This window comes from Castanea sativa, chromosome 1, assembly GCF_040712315.1.
Source record: "Castanea sativa cultivar Marrone di Chiusa Pesio chromosome 1, ASM4071231v1".
Lineage (NCBI taxonomy): Eukaryota > Viridiplantae > Streptophyta > Magnoliopsida > Fagales > Fagaceae > Castanea > Castanea sativa.
The window spans coordinates 5,981,806-6,005,007 of record NC_134013.1 but is presented as its reverse complement, the minus strand read 5'-3'; the positions used below and the strand labels follow the sequence as shown (position 1 = coordinate 6,005,007).

Below are 23,202 nucleotides of genomic sequence, written 5' to 3'. Positions count from 1 at the left end.
CAGTTTAGTCCAAAGTAAGTCATAGAAGTTTTGTACAGACGAAGGAGGAAAAATTAGAGAAGAGAGAGGATGGGAAGAAATAGTTTTTTTTTTTTTTTTTTTTTTTTTTTTTTTTTTTGCGTTGATTTTAGAGTTGGGTTAAAAAAAATATTGGGGTATACACTGCTTTTATAGTGTTCATAATTAATCTTGAGTTAAATTATCAATGTTTGAGTTTGAGTTTAAATTGAATTTGTTAGATATATATATAGTTTTACTGAGAGAAAAATAGTGTTTAAAAGAACTGGAATTTTAGGAAAAAGAACTTTTTGATCTCTTTCCTTCTTCTTTTTTACTTCCCCTTTTGTTTGTTGCAATTCCCTAATACCTCTAATATTTAATTTTTGACTATTATTGTTATACTTTATATAGTTTATATTTATATTATTTATTTATTATTTTTATATATTACGCTTCTTAAGCGGATAATCTTGATCCGCACATATATTACATAGTTCATGCTAACGGATGCCTTTAGAATAATTGTTAATAAATCATAATAGGAAAATTTTGACGCCACTTACATGAAAAAATATAAAAAGCTGTTAACAATATTTATTATTTTATCATTCTTCTACTAAAATGTTTTTAAAAATAGTTTTTAAACATTTAAATTTACCTTTAGAATATTTATTAGTTTAACATTTCTCATATTACATAAAGCTTAAAAAAAAAAAAAAAAAAAGATAAGAAGAAAGAAAATATTATTTCGAAAACTAGTCAATAATGACCCTCCATAGTTGCAACTTTGACTGGGATTACAGATATATTCATATATACATAATAAATTAATAATTTTTTAAACTTTATAGGAATTTCACGACATGCTGCTTAATTACGAAAATTATTTTGGGGCATTTGACCGATACTACGGATATATACATTGTACATAGCTCGTTAATATTTCTTTAAACTTTTTGGGAATTTCACGTCATGCTGCTTACGAAAGCGATAACAAAAAAAATCATGTGTTTGGACCAAGGGAGTAATACCGTACCGTACCGGCCAGTACAGACAGTATTTTCCCCGGTACGGACGGTATTTTCCATTCCGCCACCTTTGTCGGTACAAAAACACCTTTTTTTGTACCGGTTTGAATACCGGACATACCGGCTTGTTTCGTCCACTCTAGAGAAAATATCGAATTCCGACTGAAAAATATGTACCGGACCGAAACAAAACCAAAATTACAGAATTAAATTTAAACATAAAAATTAAAAATTACTCTCTCTCTCCTCCCACAGTAACTTACCATTGCTCACATTGACATTGCCACCTCCATTTCGCCTTCATGTTGCCAGTTAGCTCAGGTTTTGGCGAGCTCCTCCTGCTTCTTCTTCTTCTTCATTTTCTTTTTTCTTGGCTCTCTCACCCAAACAAAATTTTAAATAACTATAAAATCTAAACAATATTATTAGTTAGGCAACGTTTCAAACTAATTTGGTTTCTAACAAATCGAGTTCACTGAACTCGATTTTGGGCTTATAAATCGAGTACAATGTACTCGATTTCTCCATTGCGGCACCGGCTGAGCTGGACAAAATGTCTGCGTAGATTTGAAACTCGAGTCTATTAGACTCGTTTTAAGAACTCGAGTCTAATAGACTCGATTTGTGTTCAGTCGTCCACGTGTCCCAAAACACTCTCAAACACTCAGTCTCTCGCTCTCACTCTCACCAAAACACTTTTAAACACCTCACACACTCAGTCTCTCGCTCTCACTCTCAAAGCCACAGATCACACTCATCTCTCACTCTCAAAATCACAAAAATTCAAACACTCACTCTCTCTCTCATAGTTTCTCTCTAACAGTCTCTCTCTCACAGTCTCTCACTCTCAAACACCCAAACGCTCAAACCCACTCAAGCACGAGACTCTCCCTCTCTCTGTCATTCTCCTCTCAACTCATCGGCGGCTCGGGCTTATCGGTGGCTCGTTCTGTCGTCGTTGGCTCCTCTCCTCGTTGGATTGTGACCATTTCTCTGACCCACCGTCTCTCTTTCACTCTCAGGTAATTGATTCTATCTAAGTTCCTTGCTTTATTTATTTATTTATTTATTTATTTGTGTTTTAAGGGTTCGACCCTTCAAAGAATTGTATGACAAGTTCAACTGAGCTATGTTAATGAGAAAAAGGGAAATGTTGCCCAAAGGTTATTGTAGTTGAGGTTAACATAAATTAGGAGGGACAGGTCTCTAATCCTAGAGGGAACAGTTCCGGTTAAGTAGTTATGGGAATGTACCATATTCACTTTTCTGTGTTTCCCTTGGACTCGTTCATCAAACTTTTGAGGGATTTAGTTTGAAGTACGTAAGAGGTTTAATTCATGACTACTAACATGTTGTTTCACAATGGCTTTAAAGATTAAAATTTTGATGGATGAAAGATTGATAGTATAGTTTGTATAGTAGCTAATAAGGACTACAAAAAATATGACAAAAAATGAGATAATTTGATGTTGTTTTCTTAGTATTTGGGTGCAAAAGCCTTAGTGTAAAGTTATTTCTGTCCACCAAAATCTCCCAAATGGTAACAAGAATGCAAAGACTTTTATGATGCATCCTTAAATATAGCATTTCATGTTCAGAAAAGGCTATTGTTCTTTCCAAGGCTAAAATTATTCAGGCTAAATATTTGCAGAGATATGAGGGGTGCCTTTCAGACAGTATCAGATATTGATGAAATTGGTGTTCTTTATCAAAAGTGTCTAATTAACTAAAAGTCTAAAACTATAATTGATAGTGAAATTGGTGTTCTTACTACCAAGGTGGTTGAAAAAAAAAAAAAAAACTCCTAATTCCATAGGTTCATAGTATCGTGTCCTCCCCACACTCCCAACCAAATCTAATCTAATCCCAACTTATGGATAAGGTTCCCACGTCTCACTCAAGTTTTAAGTCTGAACATTCCCAAACTCAAAAGTTTAAAGATTAAATTGTTACATATATATACGAATCGAAACTCAAACAAAACAACAATAGCATAAACCCACAAAGTTTAGAGAAATATTACCAACCCATATCAGCATTAATCCTATGTAGAGAGAGAACCTGAAGACTGTGGGTGGTGCCGCCGAGTTGGATTGGAAGAGAAGAAGCGCCGCCGAGCTAGATTGGATGTGGGTGCGCCGCCGATTTGAGGTTGGATTGGAAGAGAAAAAACTAAAGAGTGGCGCCACCGATTTGAGGCTGTGGGGTGCGCCACTGTCTGGTTCTTCTCTTGTGGGTATGGTTTTAGTTAGCAGCTAGGGGTGGCAAAATTTGACACGACCCGCGAACCCGCGAACCCGACACGACACGACACGAAATTAGCAGGTTATGGGTTGAGGCTTAACGGGTTCGTGTCATATTCGGGTTGACACGACTAACTCGTTTAATAAATGGGTTGGGTTAGTGTCGAACACATAGAACCCGTTTGACCCGTCTGACCCGTTTAATTAAATGATTTTTTACCAATATACCCTTCAAAATCTAGGTATATAAACTTATTAGTTGTTGTGATTTATTTTCTTTGACATATTGTGATTGATTATTTGTGATATTGGGATATGCTTTAATTTTGAATGATTATTTGTGATGCAGTTACTCGTTAGTTCTGAATTTTATATTAAAAATATTTATTTGTTTGTTTTTTCATTAATTTTTATTTTTCATTTTGATAAAATCTGATAAACAGGTCGACACGACTAACCCGTTTAATAAATGGGCCGTGTTAGGGTTGAGGAATCTTGACTCGTTTAATAAACATGTCGGGTTAGTGTTGACCTATGTAGTCGAATACTCATGACTTGACACGACACGAACCCGACACGCGAACACGAATTGCCACCCCTATTAGCAGCTGTGTTCTTGTGGTTGGATTTGGAAGAGAAGAAGCAGTATTTCAAAAACTTAGATGTGTACACGATCCCGTCCAAATTAAATAGCAGTGAATATGGTCAATAATAAGATTCCATCAATAGACTTCCGAGTTAAAATAACTGCATTTGTATACAAGTAGTAAAGCTCTTGAACTAAAATAATCTATTAGGATTCTTTCACTCAATGTTATTTCAAATCAAATGTTTCATAAGGTAACTTGTATAGGCATTTCTAGAAATTTTGCATAATGGCATTGGTTGCTAAAGAAAGATCCAGAATGATTTCACATAATGTTTAAGATTGTTAGTTAGACTGGTGAAAACTTAATATTAGATCATTTAAAATAGAGATTTGAAGGTCTATAAGAATCCAATGGTTAAATCATTAAACTATACAAAAATTTTGAACTCTAGTGCATCATTATTGTAAACGAAACAAATACCCAGAAGTATGAGCTTCTATTTTAGATTTTGGATGTTTGAAGTAGAGTGGCAAAATTAGCTTTAGACTCCAATTGTTAATTAAATTTCAAACTAATGAAAAAAACTTAGATGAAGTCCCATGCTTCGTGTTACTATTTTGGTAGTTGCTATAGTGAAATCGAGTCTAAGAAACTCGAAATGTTAGTTTGCTAATTAGTTTGAAAACGATGTTAACTAACGAATATGTTTGAAAATGCATGTCTTATGCCAATTTTCTCCTTTTGGTTCTGTCCTTGTTTTAGGAAAATCGAGTGTTAAAGAGTCGAGTTCACGTGGAACTCAAGTTTCTAAAACTCGAGTTGCTACAGTGAAATCGAGTTTAAAAAACTTGAGATGTTAGTTTGCTAATTAGTTTGAAAACGATGTTAACTAACAAAATTGTTTGAAAATTATCTTTATATGCCAATTTTCTCCTTGCAATGTCACCCGAACTTACCTAGTAGTTTTAAGTTGATGTCTTTTATTTAGCTAGTTTTTCTATTCACTTGATTCTATCTTATTCACATAAATATTATCTCTTGTGGAGCTTGTGTGCATAGCGGTATTTGGAGAATTGTGCAATAAATTAGGCTATACATTGAGATCCTTGCCAATTTATCTTGAACATGGGCTTATATCACTCTTGACTCCCTAAGATTTGTGTAGTATGGCTGCTATTGCTGAGGTGGTTGATGAGTTCGGTCCTGGTCCCAGGGTTCCTTCGGTGTTAAGGTTCCTAACAGAACATTGATCGTCCGCTGTTTGGGAAGGCAAGGTAAAGTTCAAATCGACAACCTGCTGAATTTCTATATATATATATATATATATATATATATATTTTTTTTTTTCATTTCTAAAATCCTAAGTTTGTCAATGGTATCACTAGCTTTGAATGCATAGTCATGCCCATTAGTTGGATTGAGTTAGATTGCTTATGCTCTTGCAAAATGGTCTCTAAATATCACAATATCTACCTCTATCATTTTCGTTTTAGGCTATACTCCTGATTTTGTTAATGTAATTCTTCTTGAGAATAACCTTAATCTTGATATATAGCTTTTGTATTTTTGGTTTTTTTATAAACAAAATGAGGAGACTACAAACGCTTTATTAAATAAGTTGTCATAAACTCATGGAAATTCCAATTAAAGAACTTATAGTCTATTTTGTGAACAATAGCTACAATCATTTATACAAAGGTTATGGCATATTGCATCTCATCACCATGGTTCTATCGTGTGCAGGATCCGGGGGTATTGAAATGTCGTGGTTGTAATGAGGAGTTTCGAAAACGAAGCCTGATGGTGGATGATCGCGTCCTCGAAATTGTCAAGAGAATTGGATTAGAGGGGCTGTATAGGACCCTATTTAGAGAGCTTGACCATAACTTGATAACGGCCTTTGTTGAGCGATGGCGGCCTGAAACCCACACGTTCCACCTTCCATATGGTGAGATGACGATCACATTACAAGACGTAGAGGTTCTGTTGGGGATTCCAATCGATGGTGAGGCAATTGTTGGAACTTGTGCCTTGAGGTGGGCTGTTGAATGTCAGCAAATGCTTGGAATTGTTACTAATTCTGTGGTGCTTAAAGGACAGAGGATCCAAATCAAGAAGCTACTTGAAAAAATTGACCAAGGGTTGCCCGATGGTGCAGAAGAGGTTGTTGTGCATCAATATGCACTGTGTTATATTCTAGCACTCCTAGGAGACACAATTTTCGCTGACAAGTCTGGCGATAGGGTGCATACGATGTGGTTGCAGATGTTGAGGGACCTTCACAATCCACCTCGGTACAGTTGGGGGAGCGCTTGCCTTGCAATGTTGTACAGAGAGTTATGCAGGGCAACCGACAAAAACGCTAGTCAGATTGGTGGGGCCTTGATACTTGTTCAGTATTGGGCATGGTTTAGATTCCCTTTTTTGTGCCCAAGGATGGACCTCCCACCAAATGGTGCATATGGCCCACCATTGCCATCTTCGCCATTGTCTATTAAGTAAGTATCTTCCTTGACCGATTCTCTCTATTTTTTTTGGATCCATCATTTTAAACGATATGACACATTGAACTTAGCATTATTCAACTACTTAAGTTTTTGAATTTAGCATTACAAAATAATTGATCTTAGCATTATTCAAGTATTATTCTACAACTAAGGATGCTTATGTAGTGTAGTAGTAGTATTTCAAGGAAAAATAAACAATATGGATTTTTGAAGCTTCCATCAGCATACATATCCTTTTTCTTTTTTATTACATTGCATAATTGGTAGATATTGATTTCCTCTTTCTTCATTGTAGGTTGGTTTGGGTTGTGAGCACGAAGAATAGCCCCGCCGAAATCTGTTTGGTTCGGTACCGTCAGCTTCTAGATTCTATGTATCCCAACCAAGTATCCAAATTGTGTTTCTTGTAATGTTATCTTAGTGTATACTGTTATAACTGTAAAATATGTCAATTGAAAATAATGGAACATTGCATAATGTGCTGCGCTTTTTTTTTACTACAACAGGTGGTGTGGCAACCATATGAAGCCGAATTAGGCCACCTGCCTGCGTTCTGTGTAGCAGGACAAGACATGTGGATGGTGAGGGTGCCGCTTGTATTTTTCTGGCTAGTAGAGAAACATACACCGGATCGTGTTCTTCGTTAGTTTGGGATGGTGCAAGAAATTCCCGAAGATGTTGATACTAACAATGCCCTTCATAAGATAGACCTGAAGGGGAAGATTGAAGTGGATTGGAGGGTCAGACATTTTAGCCACATCCAAGTATGGAATACGAGAGCACAGAAATTATTTCATGGAGCACGACTAGAGGGTGATATGTCGAGTGTTCATCCATACTTCGGCTGGTATGGTAAAGTCACATGGAGGTTTGTCGACCACACTAGCGCCTCACTTCTTATTACGGTAATCGCTTTGACCTTTCTTTCCAAATTTTGTTGCGTATTACCATTTTTGCGTTAGGTGTACTAATTGTATTACAAAAATTGCAGGTCGCCATGCACAAGTAGATGTTGATGTGTTATGTAGTAGACAGTCCTGAGCACAAGCTGATTACAGCTATGCTGAAGGAAGTGGATTGCCTTCACCGTCTAGCTGCCCATCTTCCCTTGGAAGATGTGGATACAACAAATCTAGAACTGCCAGAACAGAATGGACGACCAAGCACGAGCTCAACTCCTGCCAGCCATAGCCATGGCCAGTTTGCTGTACCCCATCAACGGCAAAATCAACCCCCTCCACCCCCACATGCATCACCTGCCCCAGAGTTCCCTCCACCCCCACATGCATCTCCTTCCCCAGAGATCCCTCCTCGTACTACTCCCGCATTTCCTGACCTACAGATCCCTGTACCCACTACACATGCATCTTCTCACCCCGAGATCCCTTCACCCACCCTATGTACATTTTCTGACCCCGCTCATCTATCGCTTACTCCACCATCCTTTGATCTCGGCATTGATTTCAATGACACCCCTCAGGTCATGCACACTCAATCTCCCTCATACAGCATTGGTCATATACACCATGTACCACCCCATAGTGACTCCATGTCATTCATGCCCACTCCTGGACTGCATACAGCTCCTATGACTATGAGCCTCACTCACATTTCGTCCGCTACACCATTCTCCCCCGCAGTTGTAGTATCTTCAGTTGTTGGGAGTCAAGCAAATCAGCCAGCTGTGCATGTCGAGAATGAGCAAGTAGTTGGGTTACACTCACCCCCACAAGGTCGGCCTAAACGCACAAGAAAAGCACCTCCTTGTGGGACAGGTGGTCACAAAGCAGGACACAAGGCTAGCCCCACGGTATGCATTGGTCATTTACTAGCTTTGAATACTTTCGTGACTGCTGTTGTGGTTGGTATTAAAATTCATTTGATCCATTGTTTCTTTGTAACTTTGTCTTTGCAGCAACGCAAGGAGCCTGACCAAGGAGATGGGGTACCCCCTCCCCCACATACCAGACATTATACAAGACAGCATAAGCGTCAAGTGCCATAGGGTTAGCACCCCATCTGCCTACAAATGGTGTTCAACTCAGCATGTATATTTTGCCCAACTCAGCACCCCTTGCAAGATTTGTAAGGCTTATCAATATGCTTGAGGGTTTATGTTATCTCTTTTTATATGTTTATGCTACACTAGTCCTGAATATTTTTGTTTGAGGTTCTTGAGGACTAACATACCAAGGGACTTAATGAAAACAAAAACTAGGAAAAGAAAGAAAAGGAAAAGTTCTGTGCTGTGTATATCTTGTGAGAAATGGTGAACATAGTGGACCAAGTTTTAGACATATGTTAATAGCTGCTGCACATGAGGCAGTAGATGAATTTAATATTTTTTAGACCTTGAAATAGATGATACATTTGTGCATTACATACTAAAAAAACATGATGGACAGTATAGAGTATGGAGTGGGTTTAGACTTAGCTTCTTCGCCACTGCTTTCTATTCTTTCCAAATTACTTGATGGAGAGTGGGCATCAGGGTTATTTGTAGATATTTGGCTTGCTCTTAGAGTCATTAGGTGCAAAGGAAATTCATGGACATGGTTTTTTCGTTGGAGCTTCAACAATATAGCATGAGCAAGTTGTTTTAGGTCTTACCTTATTTATGCGGCATAGCTCTATTGTCTTATGTTGGTGTTATGATAATTCTTGTTTTGAATTTGATGACCATGTCTCACAAACTACCTAAGGTAGTAATGTTTGTTTGAAAAAGTTGATTTTTCCTCTCACTCTGCTGTTCTCATCTCAGGTGGTAGAGAAGCAAAGGCTGATTGAGTTTGCTGATGCACTTCGTAGTAAGCTCGACTACTTTGATGAATTGGAGAATGTAAGGTTTGAATGCTATCTTACCAAGAGTTTTAGTTACTTTAAAAAATTGATTCTGCGCATATGTCTATTTGTTTGCCCTAACTTTTCCAACCATAGCCTAGTTGTATATAGTGTGCATCTCTTTTTTATATTTTATTTTCACATTTTTTCATCCAAGATCAATTGCATTAGACATGAACTTTATAAGTTACTATTTATTTTTCAAGTTTTTTCCCACATGAGGAACTCTTTATAGCATTCATGATGCTGTTTGAGTGACTGGGTTGCAGATTTCATTGTGACTACATGTTGGTGTTACTGTAAAATTGATCATTTAAGATAATATCGAACAGGTCCAACAATCGAGAAGATTTCTGAAGTAATGGAAAATGATGGAACATTATTTTAATAAAATTGATCATTATTTTTGCTTCTTTTGTATCTTTTGGCTGCTTTTTTTTTTTTTTTTTTTTGTGTGCATAAAGTGTTCCTTTTTAAATAATACTTATTATCTATAAAAAAAAAAGAGAGTAGAAACTAGAAAATTAAATTTCTACTCATAAGATCATTCTTGTTTGTTAAACCGCTTACAAAAGAACTCTAGCTTATCCAAATTCTGCAATTTTAAATGCAAAGCACTTCTGTATCTGTTGGATCCCTGAATTATCTCCAAACAATATTGGAATTATGTTCTGCAAGTAATGGCTTGTTTAATTTTACAACTATGTGCAGATTGCTTCTAATTTTTATTCTCCAAGTATGAGTGCTGGAAATGAGAATTTTCTCCCGCTGCTCAAACAACTTGACGATTGCATTTTGCAAGTGGATAATATCTGAAGTCGGTGATTTCTTATAATTCTGTGCATCTGGAATTACTCAGTAAAATCCATGAAAGTTTGTTGGCTATTAGCATTTGTAAGTTGCAATGAAGTGAGAACTTATCATAATTGAATCTTAGGTATGTTGAAAGCAATCCGCACTCCGCAGTATGCAGAATCTAGTGACTTGCTCAAGTTCCGACAGCTTCAGGTACACAAGTGACTCTGATGTTAACCTTTTAGTTGGTGAATGAGTGAAAATTAGTAATTTTATCCTCTACTATTTGAGTTAGCTTCTGCGAGTATGGTTTGTTTTGAGTTTTGACTTCAAATAATCTAGAAATTTACTTGTTGACAGTCGCGAGCTCTGGGCATGATCCGCTCTCATGTACTTTCTGTGCTCAAAAGTGCTTCTTCTCCGGTGAAGTGAGCGTATTCATTTGAAAATGTGTCACACACACACATTTGTAGATAGATAGGCACATGTGAAGACAGCAGAGGGCTCAAACCATAGTGATGTACTTGTTCGTTCTGTCAAGTCCAGGCAGCAATCCGATCTAGTGGGATCAGCAAAGCAGCTGTTTCTGAAGGTGTAGAGGCATCTGTTATACATGTTCGTTTCAAAGCAGCAGTGAATGAGGTAGCCGTTTTGTGTTTGGTTTAAAATAAAGATGTTATATGATTACCACTAAGGCAGTGACTGGAGTCGGGGCATAAAAAATATATAAATCCTTTAAAACTCTTATTTGGATCTCTCTGATGTGAGAATGGGAAGGTGCTGTAAATTTATTTTTTCTTGTGTAGAGGCAGCCAAAGATGGTTAGTTTTTGCAGCTTAAGCCAGTGCTGCAGGAAATTGAAAGCAGATCATCAAGGAAAGAGTATGTTCAACTTCTTGCAGAATGCCACCAATTATATTGTGAACAGTGTCTTTCCATGGTGAGTTGATGATTAATTGTTTTGAAAATAGATTTTAGGAAAAGCTACATTTTAAACACTATAATTGTTATGTGCAACAAATTAATTCCTGCAGTTTCAAAAATAATAAATTAAACACTGAAAAAAATATAAATTTAAAACCTATAGTTTTAAAACTAACATATTAAACCCTCAACCTATTTCAAACCTTTGCTTACTAATGATATAGTTTGGATTCTTTGATTTGGTTTATGTTTAAATTTTGATTTGGATTTTTTTTTAAATAAAAAAGGAATAAAATTCTGTGAATTTCAGTGCTCGAATTGGTTTTATTTTCATAATTTTATTTGAATTATAACAAAAAGAATAAAATTCTGTGAATTTTAGTGCTCAGTTAGTAGGAGATGTCACTTGAACTACAAATAAAAGTGCTTTTTATGATTGGAAAACTTGTAATGAATTCTATTTGTCAGTCCTCCCCCCCTCCCCAAAAAAATCTTCACCCCAATTTTCAGGTAATACCACAGCATGTGTCTTTTTATTGTTTTAAGGTGGAGCGATCCCTTCTGGTGACTGGATTTGGGTATGAACATGATGATCCATGGGCTACCAACCTGGATTTATTTAAACATTTCACTGATGTCAGCCGGGTACCAGCTTTTATTTGTTAATTAATTTAAATTTTATAATCTTTGGCCAAGTGATTTGATTCATGCCTTTGTCTCCTCTGTGTGTGTTTCATTTCACTGAATTTTATGTGTAGGGTGTAAGGAGGCTTGGGGCCGCTGCAGTTGACATGTACCATGTAGCTTTGGGGATTGCAGAAGCATATTGGGAGTATCGTCTAAAGCCATGAGATATGGCTGCTGGTGCTTTGGTAGTGTATAATTTTCACTATTGGTTTTGATAGATATGCATGATTTACTTTTACTATAAAATTGGTGAAAATAACAAATATTCCTTTTATTAACCATAACAAATATTCCTTTTATTAACCATAGATTTGAGACCTTAATCATTGCCTGGTTGCCAATAAAACTGAAAAAAAAAAAAAAAAAAAACTTTGATTGAATTTTGACAAGTTCTATATTTTGCATATGTTAAACTAGTTTAAATCAAGTAGTTGTATTACGTTCCAAGAGAGATGGGTTTTTAGCCTCCATTTATTTCCCTCCAATCCACACTAAAAGAATGAAGCATTTGAAACTGATTTTTGCTTCCTTTATTTTTTGGATTGAAGATGAGGCTTTCAAGGGAATGGGATTCTTTGGAAATAACTACAAAGAAGCTTGGCCGAGATTTGGCAAAGGTGAGGTTTTAATATTTTTCTGTGGTTGAATTTTAGTCATCTAGTTGTTCATTTGCTAAGGTTCTTTTTATTTTCTATTCTATTAATCTTGCAACTTTTTCTTCATGGTTGAAGAATACTATAATGAGCTGTATAGTGACATTTTTGGGCTACCTTTTCTCTTTCTATTCTTTCTTTCATAATCGATGACAAAAGTGAGTCAACGGAGTTGGAAAAAAAGTTACTGGAATATAATGGTAGGCTTTGCCTCCATCAAAGGAATATTCGTTTTGGTCTTTCTTTCCCCCCAAATTAAAAAAAAAAAAAAAATCTTTAACACACTAACGTTCACCAGATTAACAAAAAAATCATTATTGCCAATCAGATCCTAGGTTTTGGTTCAAGGTTTAGTATGCTGAAACTTCCACAGAATTGATTTCTAAGACAACTATAATGACCATTTAATAAAAAATTGTATAGAACAGATAGACGTAACTTCATTTAAAATGTCTATCTAATGTGAAATATCAGAAACATTTTACATATAGACTAATCTGTTGCCATGAACTTTTAGCTGCTGATTTGTTAAATAAGTTTATAGAAATAACTGCGACACAAAGAACTGCTTATGTTTGTGTTTGATGCTAAGTTTGGCATCTGTTGTAGTTGGCATTTCCTCTATGTTTACCTAGTTTCATTTTATTTTCCAGAAGTTAAATTAAATTTATTGTTTGGGATGTTAATACCAATTTGATATGAATCATATGTGGTTTGATTGTAAGATTATCTGCTTCAAGTGGCCTGGAAAGATATGCCAAATTGAGTCCATCTGATATGGCCTAGTGGCTCCTAGTTGGAGTTTGGACCTGCTTGGTGATGTTCAAAGGCCTTAAAAATGCTTAGTATTGGGGTCTTTGATATCTACTTTTGTTTGACAAAGTAGTTTTTCATTCATTTGGATCCAGGACAATGCACTCACAAAAGAGGACTTGATGTTTGAGGAAAGAAAAGGAACAAAAAAAAAAGAAAAAAAGAAAAGAACCTAGGAATCACCACCAATTAGTGAAAATAGCAAAATAAAATCTAGGAATCACCACCTAGGGTTGTTTGGCATCAACATCAAGCATTGGAGAAGGATAGGAACACTACAATCACCATTGCCACCAAGCATTGAAAGAAAACTTCCAACCCAAACTTCATTAATCCATGATCAACTATCTACAATAGTGAGTCCAGGGGTCTTTTAATAGGCTCTTCTAATTATGTCAAATATGGAAAGAAAATAAGCTCATAATGACATTACATCACATATGAGAATAAAAATCTAATAGCAATCAATTCTCTCTAATAACATCCATCATTGTCAATCATGATTTATAAGGCCAAATAAAATCAATCATCATTAACAGGTCCTGTCACAGACAAACTTAAACTCTAAATGGTGTGAATAAGTTAATGTTGAAAAGAAGTAAGAAAATTAATAATTTATTAGGTATTGAAGTTCTAGTGGTCTATATAAGCATGCTAATTGTACTCCAATTGAGACAAGTTTATGATAAATAAAATTTCAGTTGGGAATTTTACAATGACTCGGTGTTAACTCCAGCCAACCCTATGTATTACTTCCTAGGTTTATTTTTATATTTCTGTATTGTTTTTCTTGCAAATTTCTTTGGAGAATAGCATACTGTAGCTCAAATGTCATTTTCACCTCTTGTAAGAAAAAGGTGCAGGATGAGTTTTTAGTTTCAGTTGTTCAAAGATTTACTGGGTGCAGTTTAACTTACTAGTAAAATTTGCTTCCCCCACCCCCCCCCCCCTTCCTTAATACATGACTGCAATTATGTTTATTTCAGCAAATGAGTTTGTTCATCTTTCAATTTGTATGGAATTTTCTTGTTTCCATTCCTTTTTTTTTTTCTTTCCCTATTTATCCATATCTATATTTCATCTTGTCTGCTTCATAGTACTTCTTCCTTTTTTTTTTGGATAGGTAGAAGCACTATAAAGCAGACAGGATGAAATATAGTGCTTCTTACTGTACTAATGGAATTCCTTACTATACTAACTCGAGAGATAAAGTTACTGACCTATTTTTGAAATTAGGACTCAGTTTTTTGGTTCCCTCATGTTGCCCATTGTCTCTTGTTCTTCTGTTTAGAGTTTCTTTCTTTTGTTACTTTCAGTTTTGCTTGTTTAACATGCTTGCTGCTACTAGATCTTTATTGTGGATACCGAAAGCTTATTTGATAACTGCTGGCCTGTCTTCTTGAATTGACAGTTGGAACAATATAAGAGACAACTGATGCAGTCCCTAAATGATGACACGTCTGTAAGATTTCCATATTTAGTTTGTTTCTACTCTTTTTTTAACAAAGACATTTCATGAGTTATATGGAACTATTAATGTATTAAGCCATTAGTGCTTGAAGTGCTGCACTTGTACTTCTGCACAGTTTTAATATAGATGTATACCTATGAAAGTGTTTGAGTAGATATTAGGGTGATCATGAGTCCATTGTCAACATGTGCTTGACATACCATCATTGGGTTGAAGATTCTTCAAAATGGACAGGCTGTTCTAGATCAATTCAAACAGGATTTGTCCAACAATTGTTTTATAATTATGTCAAACTTTTAAAGATATCCTTCTAGAGAAGATGCCCCTAGTGGCAACTGAGATCATTTAGATGCTTCATTGGGATTTTCATTTTAAGTCTTCTCCAAAGGTATTATTTCTTTTAAGGAATCAAATTGTTCCAAATTCATCTTATGCTTAATTAGTGAATTTGTTTCATGCCTTTTACTGCAGATAGTTGAAGAAGCACAGTTACTCGCATGGATGGTGGAAAGTTCTGTGTGTTTGATAGATCTATTTTAGCATCCAATGGTGCACTGCATGAAAAGGTTAGTTATTGCTGCTTCCCCCACCCCACAATCATTTTGCTAATATCAACATCACTTTGTACATTATCTCAGTGCTGACATGGAATATATCTTAGTGATGCAATCCGTACATGGCTTATAAAATGATTTAAAAAGGGAAATCAAAGAGCTAGTTCAAGTTATTAAATCAGTAAGAGCAACCTAACTCAATCCTGAAGTGAAAAGGAGAGAAAAAGCCACAAACATTTGCTAAAAATTTGGCCTAGCAAAGACACAATTACAACCATCAATTAAGATCTAATCTGATGATTTTAAATCTGTCTTACAGTGGTCACATGACTAATTAAAATGTCATATGATTTATTTGTGGCCAGATCTAAATTGACTTGTAACCTGGAAACTTAATAATGACAACATAAAACCAAATCCATTGCTGTATCCTTGTTTCAAGAAATTGTCTCTTATTTGATTTGATTAACAACTAGGGTTAAATGCAACTAACACCCTAACAAATATTTGAGCACTCTCACTATTTAAGTGCTAAATTGTCGGAAAAGGCTCTTCATTTGTGTCAGTTTAATGTAGAGTATTTGGAGAGAAATAAATGTGAATTTTTGACGGCAGTGAACTCATGTTAGTATAGGTGATGTTTTATTGTTGTGATCTTCACACATATGGGAGCAAACTGCTAGGACAATTACCTCTTCAAGTGTATTTGATTTTATTGATAATATGATTTTCAGATGTTAAATCTGTAGGGGTCCCCCCCAAGAGTTCCTTTGTATGAGTCCGATGTACTTGGGTTGCTCTGCTTTTATGCTCTTTTAAAAAAAAAATCATTTCTCATTAAAAAAAAAAGAAACAGTATTTTCATATTCTGAGGGGATTCAACGTGAAGAATCTAAGTATTTGTTTGGATCCATGTCTGCGTCTACGCTTTTGCGTTTTCAGTTTTTTTTTTTCCCCTGCTGTGCGTTTCAGCTTTAGGGGACAAGTCACTGTGCACACACTGTGCTAGCATTGTTCACACATTGGGAAAGCACTGTTCATGCACTTTTCAGCAACTTTTTCATTAAAAATGGGTCACATGGTACTATTTACACATTTAAAAATTATTTTGCTGCAGTGTTTTCAGTTTTCAGAAATAAGTTATATCCAAACGGACCCTAAACTATTTTCCAATTGTGTATCTGGTGTTGCATATCATAATTGACTTGCTACTTCTTGGGAAATAAAATAACTTTAAATGGAAGGGAAGACAGTGCTAGAGTATTTCACTTGGGTTTGCCTAGTTTTCTTAAATTGCTTAGATTTTTTAATCTTCTGAAATGCAGCTTTTGGAGAGAATTGGCCCAGCAACAGAGAAATTGAAGAGCAAAGGAATTGATTTCTCATTGTGGTACAAGCCTGAAAGTTTGCATGCAGATCTTTGAGATGGCCAGATTTCTGTTTACTTGTTGCGGACTCTGCTAAAAAAATTGCTGCAGCTCAAGTGCTTTCTCCTTTCTTTTGTACTCAGAATTTTTATTTTTATATTCTCCCAATTATGTGGTTTCATTTTTTTTTTTTATTTAGTCAATATCTACTGGCTTACTAGCTCACAGATCATGATACATAAGACTTCTCTTGCTACAGATCAACATATCTACCCCCCCAGACAGACAGACGGACACGGGTTAAGGATTTGTTCTTTCTTAATCAAATATTTCTATTGTAAACAACAATTCAAGTAGTCCCGTATGGCTTTAACAATTAGTTTTTTTGTATGTCACTGTTCCATTTTTCTATCATTAGTTCAAACAGTGTATACTGTACATGATACCTTAATCTCAGACTACTTAATCATTGACACGTGATTTGAGTTACTAAATAACAAGGAGAAATAACACCACATTAGAGATTCAAATCATTTGTGTCCTTGCAGCATAGCTGGGTTGCTTTCAGTGCTTTTAATGATATTTTTCACTTATCAATTTTCCTAGATTTTATCAATAAAACTATTAAAAGAGAAATATAAAGGAGTTCAATTTCCCTGATCTTGATATAGAGCCATGGATCTGCAAGCAATCCACAAAAACTTTTTGTTGAATTTTCACGGCCTTTTGGACAAGTCATTCTTTAATAAAATCATGAGGAGTGAGGACTGAATGGGGCAATTTATTTTTGTGAGGTTGACATGTGGATTCAGTTAGGGCTTGACAGGAAACCACCCAAAAAAAAAAAAAAACCCTATAAATTGAGTTCATTAAACTCGATTACTGTGGACTTATAAATCGAGTACTACGGACTCGAGTTCTACATTGAGTACTCGAGTACCGAAAATTCGAGTTTCCAGGCAGAGAGTTGGGACAAACTTGATCCCTATGAAGTCGATTTTTAAGTTTTTTTTTTTCCTTTTTTTTTTCTTTTTTTTGCTTCCTTTTTTTTTTCCTTGCTTTTTTTCCCTTTTTTTTCTTAGTTTTTTTTTTCCTTTCTTTTGCTTACTTTTTTTCCTTACCTTTTTTTTTCCTTTTTTTTTCTTACTTTATTTTTTTCCTTTTTTTTGCTTGCTTTTTTTTTTTCCGTTTTTTTTCTTAGTTTTTTTTTCCTTTCTTTTGCTTACTTTTTTTCCTTACCTTTTTTTTTTCCTTTTTTTTTCTTACTTTATTTTTTTCCTTTTTTTTGCTTACTTTTTGTCCTTACCTTTTTTTTTTCTTACTTTTTTTTTTCCTTTTTTTTGCTTACTTTTTTTTTTCCTAGTTTTTTTTTTCTTACTTTTTTTTCCTTTTTTTTTTCTTTCTTTTTTTTTTTTCCTTTCTTTTGCTTACTTTTTTTTCTTACCTTTTTTTTCCTTTTTTTCCTTACTTTTTTTCCTTTTTTTTTCTTCCTTTATTTTTCATACTTTTTCTTCCTTTTTTTTTTCCCTGTAGTGCAGAAACACGATATTTTGCTCTCTCTATTCAGTATGTCAACTGAAGTATATGCAAAACTTTTAGAAAACCACCTTATTGGTTATTTTCCTTCCTCACAAGTAATGCCACCATCAACTTAACAAGACTAAAATCTATAAAAAGTAAGTGAACAATGTCATGCAGAGTAAAAATAAGATAAGACTTGACGAAAATAAGGTGGTAAAAGAATCCAAAGCTATACAGATGAGGAAGAAAATGGGTACATTGGATACAGAATTCTTCGATTACAAGTGCATTCAGTGATAAAAGAAAATAATAATTGTGCCGATACAACCCAGTAGTAAGTTCGAATACACAATAAAGAGAACCACAATTTACATCTACAATGCCATTCCAAAATCGAGTATCTGCATATCTGAGAAAAATTGAAATATTGTCGTTAGATACCAACAGCCAAAACAACGGTACTAATCTACGTAACTTGGATAATTGATACAATCATGAAATTTTATATAAAAGCATCACTTACCTAGGTTGGGTTAGTATTGCTTGTCGAAGCCCCACGGGAAAGCGGACATCTTCTACGGTTATGCCCATGTTGATGACACAGTCCATAGCTCTGCTTTTGTTGAATCTCCCTCAAGTCAGAATTTGGCCTTCGGCTTCCCGGTTTTCGCCGGACCCCATCCATCTCATTCCGTATCCTAGACTTCACAGGTCGACCTTTGGCCCGCAACAGGTCTGGGTCAGGCACCCACTTTGGACCTTCCACATCCCTCCACAATGACTCTGACTTTGACACTACAAATTGGTGTGAATAGGTGCGAATAGCGTTCTCCAAACTATAACATGGGTCAATATATGCACTTGCATCTTGCCCCAAGTACTGAAGAACTGTAAGTGCATGTGAACAAGGGATCTTTCGATTTTGCCACTTTCCACAACCACATGTTCTGGCCAATATGTTTATTTCATGACTATGTTGTCCCCCTCCAGAGCTATGGATGTTGTACGCAGTCGTTACTTGATATACACCATGGACATTATTAAACGGCCTTACTTGGTGTGTTTTAGATTTTTTCAAATTTGCATCAAAGATTTCTAAGGCATATTTACTTCACACCTTGCCCTCCAAGAGATCATGAGTAATTTTTTTGTGTCGATAATGGAAATACGCGACAAGTTTGCTCCAAGTGAATTCAACCAGTGCAGCAATGGGCAGGCCACGGGCACCTTTGAGTACTCCATTGAAGCACTCTGAGACATTGGTTGTCATAGCCCCATAACGGTATCCACCATCATGTAGCTGGGTCCACTTCTCTATATCCTCTTTCATTAGATATGTGTATGGCATGATGGATGGGTCAGGTTCACTTACCTGTTGTTCAGTGGCTGATTTCTTCCTAAGGGCCTTGATCTCGGCTTCCTTGATAGGTTGCATGTACAACTCAAATTTAGCTTCCTGAGTAGCATACCCCGCTTTCAAGGCCAATGACTTTAAAGTGGCATCCTGAAAATGCGTGTTGAAGTTGCTAGCAACATGTCGAAGGCAATATATGTGGTATACTCGTACTCGTCTATGATCATCTCTAGGCCAGTTTGCAATTGCGTTTCGAATACCCTTATGTCGGTCAGAAATTATGCATATGTCCTTATTTGCTATCACATCCCCCAGTGCAAACTTGACACAATCTAAAAACCACCTCCAACTAGGCCCTGACTCTTTGTCCACAACAGCAAAGGCGAGAGACAAAACCTTGTTGTTGGCATCGGTGGCCATTACAATCATCAACACCCCTCGATATTTACCATACAAATGGGTCCCATCAATACTAATTACTGGCTTACAATGTCTAAATCCTTCAATGCAAGGAGCGAAAGCCCAAAATACATATCGCAATATTGTAACACCTTCCTCCCTCGGTTCAGTGAGATACTAGTACCGGGTGCCAGCTTCTTGATCCAAGTATGCCAACAACAACTTTTTCAGCCTTTCGTAAGACTCTTCCCAATCGCCGAATATCTTTGCAATAGCCCTTTGTTTCGCATCCCATATCTTATAGTAAGAAAGCTTATGTTCATAATACTTCCCTTTGATGTAATCTCTAAGGTGTTGAATTGTTGCCGTGTGATTTTCTTGCAACGTTGGAACAAATTCTGCTGCAAGAAAATTACAATCCATCATTCTGCCATCAAGAGCCATGCCAAGGGTCATACAATTGTGAGGACCCCCATAAGATGTGACCATCCATGTTCCCTGTTTAGGCTTCATGACTGCTCCAACGTACCACTTGCATGACCCATCCATGCATTTCACATACAGTCTACTTTTGGTTGACCTACTAGTCAGAAAGTTTCTGTTATGCTTTGCGGCATAAATTGTTAATACACGTTTCACCTCTTCTTTATTCGCAAAAATCAACCCCATACAAAAATTCATGTCCGCATTCCAAGAAGAAGCAAATGCTTGCTCACCAACTTCAGGATCAACCATATTTTCCCAAGTATTTTCATAAAATGATAAGGCGGGAGGTTCATAAACGGGGGTTGCATTTGTAACATGTTGAACTCTAACAGTAGGGTTTGCATCATCTTAATCACATTCATCCATATCATCAACATTAGGATTGAGAGTAATTTCATGGTCATCAACACCCCTATCAAAGTCACCTCGCTCAATCCTCTCTTCGTACTCATTTCTATCGTCAAGATCTTCCCCAACATAGTGTTCGTCTTCATCTTCAACTACTGGAACTGTAGAGGATTCACCTCGATGTGTACAAAATTAATCTTCATATCTATTGCCAGGTTTGCTTTCAACTGTTCTTGGTGTCTCTTGAAAAGGGGGTGTATAGCCTCTCAACGTGGTGCATTAATCATCTAGGACTGCAAACTGTAGAGATGTAGTTGTTTGTACAATATCCTCTGCGCCGACTTCTGCACGCGGCTCCAAAGTGACGTACAACTCAAAATTTGCTACTTGTTCCCATTGACGCATCTTGTGAAACATGAATTTCACATGTTTGTCTTCTGTTATCGCCATATATCTGTAATTAATGCATTGATTGAGGACTTCATGTGGAGAACGGAAAGTAATATGTATGTCATGCAAAGCAGGGTTCAGTTGCAGCTCTTCCATAATTTTTATCTTCAAATCACTCAAGGTCTTTAACTTATGGCGTATCATCATATAACAGCACTAGATACCCAGACCTTAAAATGGAAATCCGTCATAAGGGTTGGCATTGCTAAGGGATCCACCGTAGTATATATTTATATAGATCATTATCAACCTATAGATCATCAAGTGCAATTGTGTTAGTGACAAATTTATAACTCTCAATCAACATCAATCACAAAACTTTGGGTATGACATGCTAACAATACTAACCTCAGCCAAATTTGCATACACTCACATCCAAATCATTCTAGAGGCATGACTTTCAAAACCCATTCAAATAAGATATGATGAACAAAAATATTATAGCAACTAGTTACCCATTGAAATCTTTGTTACAAATCTGAAACAACTATATCTTGAAATAATTTATACTAAAAAGACTGTAATTGGTGTCTTAGGTTTCAAACTCATAATCCATTTCATACCAATGACAAAAACCTAAAAGTACTAAATATTCCTAACAGTTGATCACAATATTTAGTACTAAATATTCCCAATATTAATTTTTTTTAAAAACCTAGCATATTATTAATCACAATATTTACACTAACAAAAAAAAATATTCTCAATATGTTGTAATAACATAATTAATCACAATATTTGGTACTAAATATTTCCCCAATACTAAATATTCCCAATAATTAATCACAATATTAATTTTTTTTAAAAACCTAGAAAATAATTTAATCACAATATTTACACTAACAAAAAATAAGCAAATATTCCCAATATGTTGTAATAACATAATTAATCACAATATTTGGTATTAAAAATTCCCAATAATTAATCACAATATTAATTTTCTTAAAAAAACTTAGCAAATAATTTAATCACAATATTTACACTAACAAAAAAAAACAATATTTCCAAATATGTTGTAATAACATTAATCACAATATTTAGTACTAAGTATTTCCAATAATTAATCATAATAATAATTAAAAAAAACTAACAAATAATCACAATATACTAACAAATAAACTACCCACAATATACTAACAAATAAATTAATCACAATATTTACACTAACAAACAAAAAAACAAAAATTTTCCCAGTATGTTCTAATTGTTTCTTAAAAAAATAACCTAGCAAATAACCACTATATTTAACTAACAAAAAATATTATCAATATTGTAAAAACATTACCTGAGAGTTGATGAAAGTTGAGTGTGATTGTTGTGTGAGTGATGAGAGGCAAGTTGTGTGAGTGATGAGGTAAGTTGTGTGAGTGATGTTGCTGTGAGAGCAGAAGAGAAATGTGAGAGCATAAGAGAGGGTGTGAGCCGGGTAAGAGGGAAAAAGGTCCCAGTTAGGACCCACATGACATGTGGACAGGCTGGGACCATTCACAGAAATCGAGTTCAGTAGACTCGATTTTTAGAAGCAAATAAATCGAGTCTCCTTTACTCGAGTTATGTCCACGTGCCCGAAAACCAGTGGGGACTAAAAATCGAGTCCAGTAGACTCGATTTACTTTAAAGTGATCACGTGCGCACGTGACCTTCACATGGTAGATGTGGAAATTGGAAATCGAGTACAAAAGACTCGATTTTTATAACCAAAGATCGAGTTCATTGAACTCGATTTTTATGACCAAAAATTGAGTTCATTGAAATCGATTTTTGTGCCTACGTAGACTCCTTGTCCAGCTTAGCCCGTGCCGCGATGGAGAAATCGAGTACAATGTACTTGATTTATAAGCTCAAAATCGAGTCCAATAGACTCGATTTGTTAGAAACTAAATTTGTTTCAAACCTTTACTTACAAATGATATATTTTGAATTTTTTAGTTATTTTTGAAAAAACGCCCATAATCTGCCTAAGAAAGAATGAAATATATAAATTATAGAACATAAAAAGTTACATTTTTCCATTGTCGGCAAAAAAGTTACATTTTTCCTTTTGTTTTTTACTTAAATTTTTGGCCAAGTATAATTATTTAGGCGTAAATGCACTTTTAGTCCCTACATTTTGACTCGATTTCTATTTTGGTCCCTACATTTTATTTTTACCACTTTTAGTCCCTAAACCA

At 35.5% G+C, this 23,202-nt stretch overlaps 1 protein-coding gene and 1 pseudogene across 1 annotated transcript; both read left to right on the top strand.

Annotated features, from left to right (window-relative positions):
• The first annotated feature begins 5,562 nt into the window (after positions 1 to 5,562).
• On the top strand, positions 5,563 to 7,015 carry LOC142638447 (serine/threonine-protein phosphatase 7 long form homolog). Its single transcript, XM_075812510.1, has 3 exons — positions 5,563 to 6,359; positions 6,664 to 6,754; positions 6,875 to 7,015. Exons 1-3 carry the CDS (start codon positions 5,563 to 5,565, stop codon positions 7,013 to 7,015), a joined length of 1,029 nt encoding a protein of 342 aa, XP_075668625.1.
• A 4,312-nt stretch (positions 7,016 to 11,327) lies between these two features.
• On the top strand, positions 11,328 to 16,768 carry LOC142638359 (phosphatase IMPL1, chloroplastic-like; annotated as a pseudogene).
• Positions 16,769 to 23,202: the final 6,434 nt, after the last annotated feature.

Bases quoted from the DNA above. Each gene is read 5' to 3' on its own strand.
- LOC142638447 (XM_075812510.1), top strand. From the start codon at position 5,563: ATGGCATATTGCATCTCATCACCATGGTTCTATCGTGTGCAGGATCCG. The intron at 6,360-6,663 runs GTAAGTATCTTC...TCTTCATTGTAG, and splicing joins TCTTCGCCATTGTCTATTAA to GTTGGTTTGGGTTGTGAGCA. The intron at 6,755-6,874 runs GTATCCAAATTG...TTACTACAACAG, and splicing joins ATTCTATGTATCCCAACCAA to GTGGTGTGGCAACCATATGA.